Here is a 13,642-nt window from a genome sequence, read left to right as displayed (position 1 = left end):
CGCCACTCGGTCGGCCCTCTATGCAGTTTTTAAAAAATTATCTTTTCAAATCCTGGTGAAATGAAATATAACGTCACTAAGCTCAAAATTTTTTTTTTTTTTTTTTTAGCTAAGCCATCCTGCCACCTGTTGGCAGCTCAGCGGCAGCTCAGCTCGGGCCAGGCATCGAACTGCTCACTGTTGCTCAGGGCTTGCACTCTTGAGCGAGCTCTTAACCAACTGAGACACTTGGCCAGCCCCTCAGAAACTTTTTTTATTAAAAACCCTCTGAAAACATTTCACTGACCTTACTATACTTAAATGTGTAGGTTATTTTATATAGTCAACCTCACAAATTGTAAAGATGAATGTTTTATAATATGGCTGTTACCGCTGAAAGAATACAAATTACATTGTTACACTAAAAATACTTATGTTTTTTAAGTAAATAGAAACTTCTTATAAGCCATTTTTTGTTACTAAAAGATTTAGATAGAAGGGCCGGCTGAGTGGCTCAGTTGGTTAAGAGCTCGCTCAAGCGTGCGAGCTCTGAGCAACAGGGTTGCCAGTTCAATTCCCGGCCCGAGCTGAGCAGCCGCTGAGCTGCCAACAGGTGGCAGGATGGCTCAGCTTAAATAATAATAATAATAATTTAGATAGCTACTATTAAACTAAATACCTGAATCAATTAACATCTGTTTAATCTAGTCTTTTCCTAGGCTGCGGAATACAACCCTTAAGTGGTTTCCCAGAAAGACGTCAACAACACAAGAACTCCTTAACTTCCTGCTCCCCACTCCCTGTCCACCCACAAAAAACAAATGCACACATAGTATCTTATTGCTATGTTTCAACCACTTTTTTTCTTTCTTGGTTCCCTTCCTGTGTGTGGAAAAGACCTTCTATCCAGGGCGAAGGTCTCTACTCCCACCTCCCATCTACTTAATAGACTGTTTACTGAATTCCTGCTGTGTATAATCTAGCATGCTAGGGCCTGGAAACGGAAAGACCAATTACCACTTGGGGACTTGACTTGGCCTGGAGTTGAGTCAGAGTCAGATACACTAACAATTAATGCGTTGTGGTAATTGTTATAGAACAGTCAATGTCATGTAGGGAGTGCAATGGGGGCACACAGGAAAGGTGATCAATTCTCACCTTTTCCTCCTGAATCTTTCCTCCGGCATATAAACACCACTCCATACTACCCTCCCTCAACCTAGGCACAGTGCTGTCGTCTCTCATGGGTACACTCTCTCTCTTGCCTTCTTTTCAAAGACAAGCAGTCAGAGGTTTACGCTTTTATTTCTACTTCTTCATCTGTCATTACTCAGCCCACAATCTTTAAGTTCCTTCCGGTCACTGCGTCTTGGCATGGAATGTCTTCCACTCCCTCGACCTTTGCAACTTTAACTTAGCTCAGTGGCCACCATGTCCCGGAAGCCATTTGACACTGTGTTAGGGTTTGCTGCTTTGCTTCACACAGAACCCTGTGCTGAGCTCCATCAGCACATTCATCACACCGCATTAGAACGGTCCACTGTTTGTTATTCCTCCATCAGAGTGGGAGCGCGTTAATAGAAATATTTTTGCTTTCTTTTCCTAACATTTAGCACAATCCCTGATATGTACATGATCGATAAATACTGAATTACCGTACTATTGGTTTGAGCCGATTCTTCCTATAACTAATTAACAATGCAACTGATTTTATTGTTTAGCAGCATCTACTAACATGTTATTTATGTTACTATTTTAAACCAACATCCCAAGAGATGCCCCAAACAGAACTTTGTCCATTTTATTACTAAATAAATAATTATGCATTTCCTGGCCCAAGTTCTATTTAGACTAGAAAGCCAAAGCAAAATAAAGATTATCAACTCAAATAAAAAATTAAAATTACTAAAACTGTAAATATATTTGGATATTTTGTTTAGTTGTCAGAATTTAAATATAATAGCAAGAAATATTTAAACTAATAAAATTGAGGGCCGGCCGAGTGGCGCGTTGGTTAAGAGCTGGCTTGGGATGCCAGAGGAACCTGGTTCGGATCCCACATATGAGGGCCGGTGATACTGCCCTCTACAGCTAAGGTGTTGAACAACAGCTCAACCTGGAGCTGGGCAGCTGTGAGTCGATGGTGATGGTGTAGGTTGCAGCCCCTGCTGCAAGGGGCTGCCATGGGCTACCGTGTGTAGCCAGCAGCCAGCGTAAGCGGCCAGCAGCCACCGTGAGTGGCCGTCCAGAAGCCGGCAACCAATCTGCCTCGCCCAGAAAGAGTGCAATGATGGTGCCAACTTGGGCCAGTGAAGCAACATCCTCCACAACTAGACTGAAGAACGAAATGACAGCAACTTGCCTGTTCCCCTTCCCCCAACTCCCCAGCGCCATTCCCCTCCCCCAATTCCCCAATAAGATCTTTAAAAAAAAAAACCAAACTAATAAAATTGAGGATAACAGATATTGCAGAAACACACGTTGAAGCCACCATTTTAAGTTGCATCAAACTGTACTAAATTGTACTGATCAACCAATTATTTTTCTGCATACCAAAATCTTTCAATTCCTACATCTATTAACTTCATTTCCAAAAATTCACTATTAATGATAAGTTCTAATAATTTCTTGGAAAGGGTAGGCCTAGACAAACAAATTGCTTATTGATATTAATTTTTAAATGGCTATAATTTAATGGATTTCTTTTGAAGGTTCATCTTAATTTTTTTATAGTAAAGATGTGAAAAAATCCACATCAAGTCCAAAGAACATACATTAAAAAATATATATATATATTATACCAAGGAGAAAAATTATAAAAAAATTTTCTTTTGTCTTGAAAATTAACATTCCACTAAAAAGTGAAAACTTAGTGAATAAAGAATCAAATGACACCAGCAACTAAATGTATGGTAACGTCCAGGTATTGCTTGAATATCAATTCATAATGGCTGAGAATGAGAGATTCTACGGAAAGCACCTAGTTAATATGTATTAACCATCTTGTAGGGAGAACTATATTGGTTTCATAAGTATCAATTAAATATACCATATTTTCTTGATTTATATGATGTCATCAATTTTAAGATACCATCAACTAAATCACAAATACCATGTTAAATGTACATATAATGTAAGATACATCCCAATTACAGAAACAACTACAATGGGAAAGAATATGTGTCCAGATTCAAGGAAATACAATACTGTATGATCTTTTTTTACAGCTTTATTGAGATACTATTTACACGCCAAAGAATTCATCCATTTAAGTGTAAAATTCAATGGCTTTTAGTATATTTACGGAGTTACGCAATCATCACCACAATCAATTTTAGAACATTTTATCAGCTCCAAAAGAAGCCTCTAGATCAGCTGTTCTCAACCTGTGGGTTGCGACCCCTTTGGAGACTGAACGACCCTTTCACAGGGGTTGCCAAAGACCATCGGAAAACAAAAAGATATTTACATTACGATTCATAACAGTAGCAAAATTACAATTATAGAGTAGCAACTAAAATAATTTTATGGTTGGGGGTCACCACCACATGAGGAACTGTATTAAGGGGTCACGGCATTAGGAAGGTTGAGAACTGCTGCTCTAGATCCTTTAGCAGTCACTTCCTTTCCCCCCTCAGCTGTCCTTCCCTACAATCCCCAACCACAGGCAATCACTCGTTTCATTTCTGTTTCTGTGGATTTGCTTTTTCTGGACATTTCATACAAATGGGATCATACAATATATGATCTTTTGTGACTAGTTTCTTTCACTTAACATGTTTTTGAGGTTCATACATATAGCATGTATCAATACTTCATTCCTTTTATTGTTGAATAATATTACATTGTATGGCTAGACCACATTTTGTTTATTCAATCATCAGTTTAGGGACATTTGGGTTGTTTCTGCTTGTTGGCTATTGTGAATAAAGCTGTTATGAATATTGCTGTACAAGTTTTTGTGTGGACATTATGTTTTTAATTCTCTTGAGTATCTAGAAATTGCTGGGTCATATGGTAATTCTATGTCTAACATTTTGAGGAACTGCCTAACTGTTTTCCAAAGAAGTTGCACCATTTTACATTCCCACCAGCAACACGAGGGTTCCAATTTCTCTCTACATTCTCTCCAACACTTGTGATTGTCTGTCTTTATTATTATACCTATTCTATGTATTATATCTGCTTTGTTTTGTTTTTCTTTCTTAGCGGAGCCATCCTGCCGCCTGTTGGCAGCTTAGCGGCAGCTCAGCTCGGCTGGGCATCGAACTGCTATTGCTCAGAGCTCACACTCTTGAGCGAGCTCTTAACCAACTGAGCCACTCGGCTGGCCCTGTATTATATCTTAGAGTCTAATATTTCATAGACTACTACAGAAAAATGAATTCACCCCCTAACAGCTGAGTATTACATTGGAGTGTTTCTCCAATTCCAGTGGGAGCTTTGCACTGCTCTTTCAGTTTACATGGTCTCCCTTCTGATGAACAAAAACACCTTAAAAATGCCTAGGATGTCTTTGGGGGTGTAATTTGGTATAGCAAAACAATTTATTCTCTATGTAAAGCTCATGTGACAACAGAGCCAGGGATACTCATGTTACTTATTAGCACAACCCCAAATATGAAAAAACACTCAGTGTTAAGGGTCCAGCATTTTATCCTTTCTCTTTATAGCTCTGGCTCTAAAATGATGATTCACATTTTCTCCATCCATCTTTTTCATAATATCCATCCTAAGTACATCGTGTAACCACATACTACAGAGCCTCCCTCCATGACAATATTCATTATCTTCGCTCTCTGACAAAACACTGAACAGGAATTTAAAACCCCAGGTGAAAACTTAAGGATGTCTTCACTAGCTAGGAAATGGCGCTCCAAATGCTGAAATATCACTTCACAAATTTCCCATTAGTTTATTGCTTTACAGAAGATGACTGAGGTAAGCTAATATTCTCTGATCATCTAGACTATATATTAATTTCTACTTACTTTCAGGCTTTGCATCAGCTGCTGCATGACGCATACTTTTCAGCTGGTTTTGTGCTCTTTGTAGTCTCTGCACTGCATGAAATAGCTTTAAAATACAAGTCAATCCATTACTTGCTTAGTCTGTTGAAATCTACCACTCATATAGACGAGCAATGAAAAATACAAGTTCCACACAATTCTTGTGATATAAAAGGAATAAATAATAAGAACTAAGAAAATTACTATGTTAAACCCAAAATGTAACTGGTTCTCTTAATACCTTTTCATGTGTAAACAAACAAACAAACAAAAACGCTTTCAGACATTTTTTTCTTTAATTATTTGTTGAATTTGGTGATCAAGTAAAAATACCTGTCAAAGAAATATACATACCAGGCTCTTCTTGTTATAAAATGGTTTTCTTAACTTTAAAGAACACAAGTATTCTCACAAATGATGTCTCAGAATCAGAAATTGATGCTAAGCAACCATTCAGGGCCCAGGCAATGCAGTCTACTGCTGTAGTGGAACTACTACGATGCCAAGTCAAGTTCTAACAGAGCCAAACACTGAAACTGTCCATTTAGAAGGAAATGGAGCTGATTTGAACTATATCTTTAATGTATAAGTCCACTCGGTTTTAAAACAGACTGCTAACAAAATAAAAGTAATATTTTCTGGCCAAATTATTTTTTCTTTAAGGCGAAGTCTAAAAATGTGTAGTGTGGGTGTTTTTGAGCCTTGTCATGGTTTGCTTATTTGTTACTGGAGTCAAGTGTAAAGGATGCTATGATCAGTGGAAAAGCAAGCTTGTTCTCATAGCCCCAGAATCTTAGGGACACCCTTCAGAGATTCTAGAATTTTTATCCACAGTTAACCTTGCTGCTTAATATTACAGTGAGTACTCTGCAATGTTGGAGCAACACAAGTTAAGCATAGGCCAAAAGACAGTGTACAGATACATACGAAGTACAGAGCCCAAAAGGTGGTATTGCTGCCATTGGCACCACAAAATATTCTTAAAAGAGTGTTTCGTCATGTTCACAAAGGGAAACATGAACTTCTACAATTCTAAAATTCTTTCTTTACGTTTGAATTACCAAAAGGAACTATTTCTTTCACCATGAGACTATAAACTTTTAGGTGGATACCTGACTCTTCTGTTCCTGTTTTTGTTGGGCAAGAAGTTCTTCCCTCTCCTTTTCAACTCGAAGTTGCCGTGCTATTTTAAGCATCTGTTGGTGATTCTGAACTGTCTCCACCTACAGTAAAGGAAATAAGTAGTACATGTCACTGTCAGGTTTAAGAAAGAAATCAGCATGTCACGTGACTCTGACATCCACTTACCATTTCCTTGTGGTAAATAGTACTCCCTAGAGATGACAGTAAAGCTACTGCAGAGGAAGATTCCCTTTCAGTGTTATTTGAGTTCACCCTCAGATGTACACCATGCCTTGCTTAATCTTTATCTGCATTCCTAAGTCTTTGCAAGTGCTTGGGACTTGGGGCCAAAGTCTTATAGTACTAATTCTTGCCTTACCCTTTTCTTCAAACGTTCGACTCTCTTAATGAGCTGATCCTTTTCTTCCTCCATTGCACTGATATCCTAGAAAGTAGTCAAGAAGATATGATAAGAAAAAGTATTCCTTGTAGAATTCATATAAGGATTGTACATGATTATGGATCTACCATTTTTACCACTTATAACCAGAGCGTTAAGAACAAAGGTCTTAGTTTGGATGAAGGACTTTTCTACCTCCCCCCCAGGGTTCTTCATGCATGGTAATTTATTTGGCAGCTTGGTGTTCATCTAGAAAAGCAACTAAAACAGAATCTAATGTAGCTGCCAGCCAGCACGTTTGTGTTTTGATTCCAAATATGGGCAGATGACTTTTCCAAAACCTTCTATAATGGAAAGCGTGCAGGTCTAAAAACATGAACAACAGCTGCTGACATCCCATTAGCTCTGCTAAATACCAAACTATATATTCTGCCAATTTTCCATTAAAATTATTTTTAAGGCTATGGTGTTTTCAAGACATAACTTTGTGTCTGGTTTTGTCAATTAACCAATTCCCTTCCTAAAAATAAAGACTTCAAAAATAACCTACCTTCCTTTTAACTAGCTCCATAATATTTTCTAAAGAAAAGAAACAAAAAAATCCTTCCTAACCCTAAAAAATGAATAGTCTAACTAGCACAGGAATACTAAAATGGAAAACTATACATAGTCGGTATTGATAAAATTTGGGGAAACAGGCATTCTTACTCTCTACTGGTTGCATTGTTATGAAAGAACAATATCAAAAGTCTTAAAATAAATGTGTATACCTTCTAGCCCAGTAATTCTACCTCTGGGAATTTGTCCTAATAACATATCCATGAAAGGTCACTGACTTGCTATAAGGATTCTCATAGATGCTAATTATATCTAAAATTTGGAAATGACCCAAATGTCTGAGGATTGTTAAATAGAACTATGGTATAACACAATGAATGTCATTAAAAATTATGCAGAGGAATGTCTAACGACATGAGAAAAAGTCATGATATGACATTACTTGAAAGAAGCAGATTACAACATTTATATATAATATAACACCAGTAAAAAGATTTAAATATAATAGGCTCACTAAAATGTCAACAGCAGTTATCATTAGAGCATGGAATTATAATTGAAGTGTTTTCTATTTCTTAATCATATTTTCTACAAAGAATATGTTCAAAAACACTTTCTTTGGTAATAATTAGTGAAATTAAAATTTACAGACTCTATTTTATCAATCTGGATTACTCATATGATACAATGGAGAAACAGTGGATGGACATGTTTCACTCCTCTTCCATACTACATTATAAGTATCTACTTACAGGTCTTTCTTCCCCATGAGATGTGAGTTCATCTTTCATTCCTAATACAGTCAACAAACTCTTACTGGGAACCTATCATTTGCAGGGCACTATGATAGGCAATGGGAAATAAAGGTGAACATAGTCCTTGGCCTCATGGGGCTTAAATATAGTTGGGAAGACAGACAGTAAAGTAATTATAAGTGTAATGAGTGTTATAAAATGAAAAGAACTGGGGGAACTAATCTATTTAGTGAATCAGGCAAGGCCTCCCTGAGGAAGCAACACCCAGTGTTTCCTGATTGAATTAGAAGATAAAGGTGGCATTGATAACTCAGAAATTATAAAAATACAAAAACCATGAAAGTGAGAATCGGCAAATATTTGGGGAAAGAGCTTATAAGCTGGTGAGAATGTAAAATGCTTTTTTTGGAGAACATTAAGTAACATGCATCAAAAGTCCTAAAAATTTTCATGTGCTTTAAAAAGTAATTCCATTTCTAGAAATTTATTCTAAGAAAATAATCACAGGTATGCAAAAATAAATTCATGTAGAAGACAACCATAGCATTGCCTATAATAGCAAAAAAATGAAAATTAAAAAAAGGTTAAACTATGCATACTATGGGTTATTATTTGGTCACTAAAAATCATTATACTGTAGAAAGATAACATTCTACAATACAATGATTTAAAAAGCAAAACACAAATAATCATGGATAGTGTGATCCCAAACACACACACACACACACACACACACACACACACAGGAGAAAAAAAACCCTGACAGAATGTTCAACAAAATGTTAACAATTGGACAATTTTTTCTTCTTTGTTCCTTTCTCTACTTTCTATAATATATATCAGATATCTATACTATCCATGCTAGTGGTCTATAGGACATAAGGACTCATTGTGAATTTACCCTGGCCTCATTAATTTCTTCAGTGAAGAACTAGCAAAGATCCTACAAAACAAAACAAAATCTGCCTTTTGCTATCACTAGTTTCCATAGTTTTAAAACTCATACTGAATTAACTAAAAACAAAAATGATAAGCCTAATATTCTCCAAATTAAAAAAAAATATTGTTGTATTTTCTTTTATTTACCCTTCTTATTTCTGCTGTAGAAAATCCAGATGTCTTAAGCTGTTGACATTCTTTGTGCAAAGTTTTAAAGGCTTCCATCAACTCTTCATACTAAAAGAACAAGTTAAAAAATTATAAACTAATTACTAGATTCAGTAGGCTTTTCCTCATCAAGTTATCTATTAACATAGTAATTACTTAAATCATTATAAGAACAGAATTAAAAATACATCTTTAAGCATTTATATAGGACACAAAAAGTAGGTCTCTATAATCTGGTCACTAAACACTTCTCCCACTTCCTCTCTGGTTACTTTCCTCCCTCACGCTTTTTTTTCTTTCTTTCTTTTTTTCTTAGCTGAGCCATCCTGCCACCTGTTGGTGGCTCAGCAGCAACTCAGCTCGGGCCGGGAATTGAACCGCTGTTGCTCAGAGCTCGCACTCTTGAGCGAACTCTTAACCAACTGAGCCACTCGGCCGGCCCCTCCCTCACACTCTTACAGTCTAGCCACATTGATCTTCTTTTAGTCCCTGGAACATTCCACGCTCTCACCTCCAGTTTACACACACTATTCCCTCCGAGAATATTGTATGACTCTCTCAGCCTGGGTAACTCCTGTTCATCCTTCGGGTCTCAGATACCACTATCCTCACGGAAGACTTCTCTACACCTACATCAGAGTATCATGGTATCGGAGTAGATATAATGTAAGATTATAATTGTCTAGTTACTCATCTGTCTCCCTCCATTAGACAGTGAGAGCTAGGAAGATCAATCATATTGATCATGTATACTTTCATATCCCTGTGTCCTAACACAGTGCATAACTCATGTAAGTGTTCAATAAAAAAGTAGATGAATGAATGAAAACATCACAACTCTTACCCGAAGGTTAAAAAAATAGTATTTGTTGTGGGCAATGACAGGAAGTCAACATTTTTCTTGACTGATCATATCCTACAAATCTATAAATCATTCTAAAATTCTTTATTCAGAAAGACAATCTACATTTTTTTTTAAGGTTTTGGCTAAATGAGGGGCTAATGTGTAGTCATTTTATATATACGCCTCAGATATTCCTCAAAACCAAATATGTCTTTATTATCATTAACTCTTCCATTAATTAGCTGGGCATATTTAGTAAAAACTATTAATAAACTTCCTTCAGAGGAATTCGTTATCAAATTTATTGATGGGGGAGTATAGGGAGGAGAAAATAGGTCACATTATAATTGCCTATTTCCTACATTATATAAAGCGTTCCACAGCTAGGGCTGGGGTGGTCTCATTCTGCTGCGTTTCTCCCATGGCATCTAATCTAATATTTTATATACTATTTGCATAAACCTTTCAATCCGGTCTTAAGAGATCAATATTAGCTGTATTTTTAGTTACTGCCATGCCTACCCAAAATAACAAAATATATGGATGAAAACACATGTAGTTGTTTTGATTCATTCCAAATTTTGAGCACAGACCATATAAAAGCAACTCTACAAAACCCTGGAGGTAAAAAGATGATGAAACATGATACTTGTTTTCATAGACTTCACAATCTACTGGGGGAGAGACAGACTGATAAACCATTCACAACAAACTGGCACAAATCAGTCGAGGTCCACATCATGGAATAAAAGCACAAAGTGTACTTTTAAAAAAAAGTACACAGGTACTTTTTTGGGTTTTTTTAATCAAAATAATCTTAGCCCTGAATTCTCTCTTTCCATAGTCTCTGATCAGCATGAATCCCAGGACACAGGAGCCAGAGCAGCCAGGATCCTTAGCAGAAAAGGGCTTTAAGACTTTAAGGCCCAAACTCAGTATTATCCCAAAACCCTGGTGAGGAAAGTGTACTGAAATTTCTAATTCCTGGCCCTTTCTCTACCTTCTGCCTGACGAAAAAGTCCTCTGAGATTGCAAGTCTAACTTCTTTGTCTACACGTAATCTTTCCAGGGGCTCACACATCCCAATTTACCTGGGACAGTGTCAATTTATACCTTCTGTCTTGGTGTAATTGTGATGACAGCCCCTTTCTCTCTGATTTGGGTGACAAATTGTACGTCACGTAACTGATCAGCAAAGTGCCTTGCAGGGCAAGCCTCGGATCCTATCTACCCACAATTCTTAATAGTAGATTATCCTCAAATCCTCAGGGTTTTTTCTACCCACATACCCCAACACTAAATTGGTATTTGTGTGCTAAGTCAATATTTTGATACATGATTACAGCTGAACATTAGCTGATTGCTTTACTTTTTGGTGCTACCTAGAAATACAGAGACAGAATATAGAGATTAATATGTATTTCAACACGTGCGCCTTGAAATGCATTACAGATGGTTTTAAAAGAACATTTATGTATTGAATACCTGTTTATTGGTATCAGCCACAGTTTCATCCTGAAGAAACTCATTTGGTACCTCAAGTTTTATTAAAAAACGAGCTAAATATGCTCTTTTCTTCAGTTCATCAGTCCTCTGAAGAAGCCAGTGGAGCGCTGGGTAAATTACAGGTTTACTTCCAATCACCAGGCCCTGACGAAAGGTACTCCTATAGAAAGCACACACACACACACACACACACACACACACACACACACACAGGCTGATAAGTAAGCCTTGAAAAGAAGTAACATTTACTCAAAATCTGATTTACAATGTGCTGATTGCTTTGCATGACTATTTTAAAAAGATAAAGCCAAGAAAATTCTAGAGTCAGTCTGTGCATCAACAATAAACATAAAATCAGGCCCTTAACATATCACTGGAATACATGGGAAAGTTGTGTTGGAACCATTAATCAGTACAGTCAGCCTTAATACTTCACTTCATTGACTGGGCAGATTTAAGGTACTGTTTTTATCTAGGATGGCATACAGATGATAAAATGTAATGGATCTGGCTAACTTTTTTGATTAGGAGAACAAACAGAGTCTCGTAAGACTCCTGCATGACAAAATAACACGAGGGCCGGCTGAGTGGCGCGATGGTTAAGAACTCGCTTGGGATGCCAGAGGGCCCCGGTTCGGATCCCACATATGAGGGCCAGTGACACTGCCCTCCACAGCTAAGATGCTGAACAACAGCTCAACCTGGAGCTGGGCTGCCATGAGTCGCCGGCGACGGCGTGGGCTGCAGTCCCTGTGGCAGTGGATTGCCATGGGCTACCGTGTGTGGCCAGCAGCCAGCGTGAGCGGCCAGCAGCCGCAGTGAGCGGCCGTCCAGAAGCCGGCGACTGATCTGCCTCGCCAGAGAAGAGCGCAATGATGGTGCCAACTTGGGCCAGTGAAGCAACATCCTCCACAACTAGATTGAAGAACAAAACGACAGCAACTTGTCTGTTCCCCTTTCCCCAATTCCCCAGCACTGTTCCCATCCCCCCAATTCCCCAATTAAAAAAAAAATCTTTAAAAAACAAACAAACAAAATAACACGAAAAGTTCAAGATTATTTTGAAAGTCAGTGATGTTCTGAGGCCACTGACTTGGGGAGATCAGGAATTGCCGAGGAAGGCTAACAACAGCCTAAGAAGGTTCGGATAGCAAAGCATCATTTTATGAAAGCAACGCGTGATCGGATTCTTACATGTCCGTGGCATTTCCTGGAGGTTTGTATTTAAGGATGCCAAGAAGGCTCAACATCCGTTTGGCTGTCTGTTCTGGCATCTCCTCTCTGATATCAACAACTTGCTGGCAAAGAAATTGAAAAAATAGGTCACTGTTGTATATCTAACAAAGAACAATATTTAAACGCACAAAATTGTCCTGCAGGAGCATAACAGGCACAATGGTCTCTTCAGAGAACAGGTTAAGTATGGAGGCCCCCAGATTCCATGTGAGGGTGTATACAAGTCAGATCAGGATTCATGTTAAGAATGTCACACTTAAGAGTCTCCAGTAGAAAAGACCAGTAGACAAGAGACATGAGCTGACTTGCGAAACAATAAAACCTTTTGTAAAAGCATTTTCATTCCAGGACCAAATCTATTTATGTTTGGAAGTAGAGTTGGTAAGGTACAAGTAGATAAGTTAATTTTTGCACTAATAGAAAATCCTTAAAGATCATTTACTATTACTTCGCAGGCATAAGGCCTGTAAAATAAGACCTTGTGAAAATAAGGCCCACAGAGGTTAAATAATTTGCCCAAGACACAGATATTTAGAGACAGAAACTGGCTTTCCTGTCACCCCTTTCATCACAGAGGAAGGAAAAACTCTTACCTTTGGGTCAATCTCAGCCAGAACATCATTGAGAACTTGTAACAGTTGCATTGGCTCCAAGGAATCAAATGTGATTAAATTATAGTTCTTCCTAAAAGGCTCCTTATTGAGATTGTCCACAATGAATTTGATTTGATCACTCATAATTAGTCTAATAACTTAAAGAGTAAAAATAGAGAAAAAAATATTCCTCAATATTGATAACTAAAGTTCTGGAAAAAAACAATGTTAAGTTTACAGGACGTGAGCATGAAAAATATAATTCTACATGGCATACAAAAGCTGTGACAAGGGTTGTTTCACTGAAAGAAATCAGAGTGTCAAGACTTCATTATGAATGCTACAATATATACTATTAATATTTAATGCCAAATGTTTTTGTATATATATCTGGTGTGACAGCAATCATCTGAAATAACATGGAAAAAAGAATACTAGATCCCATTCACATTAACATCTCTCCTATTCAGCTCCACAACTTCTACTCAGGGGTAAAAACTTGTTAGATTTCAGATATATATATATATATATGT

The 13,642-nt window shown here is 37.5% G+C and overlaps 1 protein-coding gene across 7 annotated transcripts in view; it reads right to left on the bottom strand.

The window, feature by feature from the left end:
- The window catches only part of IFT81 (intraflagellar transport 81), a 192,523-nt gene that overhangs the window by 65,831 nt on the left and 113,050 nt on the right, over positions 1 to 13,642 (bottom strand). For all 7 annotated transcript variants that reach the window (XM_019648954.1, XM_019648953.1, XM_019648955.1 and 4 more), the window contains 7 exons: positions 13,110 to 13,267; positions 12,475 to 12,578; positions 11,260 to 11,440; positions 8,910 to 8,999; positions 6,490 to 6,555; positions 6,101 to 6,211; positions 4,971 to 5,055 (listed from right to left, as the gene is read on the bottom strand). In XM_019648954.1, the coding sequence (XP_019504499.1) occupies positions 4,971 to 5,055; positions 6,101 to 6,211; positions 6,490 to 6,555; positions 8,910 to 8,999; positions 11,260 to 11,440; positions 12,475 to 12,578; positions 13,110 to 13,253 (781 nt within the window). In that variant the 5' untranslated portion in view covers positions 13,254 to 13,267. The remainder of the gene's footprint in view (positions 1 to 4,970; positions 5,056 to 6,100; positions 6,212 to 6,489; positions 6,556 to 8,909; positions 9,000 to 11,259; positions 11,441 to 12,474; positions 12,579 to 13,109; positions 13,268 to 13,642) is intronic.

The sequence above is a fragment of the Hipposideros armiger genome, unplaced genomic scaffold (assembly GCF_001890085.2).
Source record: "Hipposideros armiger isolate ML-2016 unplaced genomic scaffold, ASM189008v1 scaffold_128, whole genome shotgun sequence".
NCBI classification, from domain to species: Eukaryota; Metazoa; Chordata; class Mammalia; order Chiroptera; family Hipposideridae; genus Hipposideros; species Hipposideros armiger.
The sequence above is the reverse complement of the archived record's forward strand: the minus strand, read 5'-3'. Positions and strand labels throughout refer to the sequence as shown.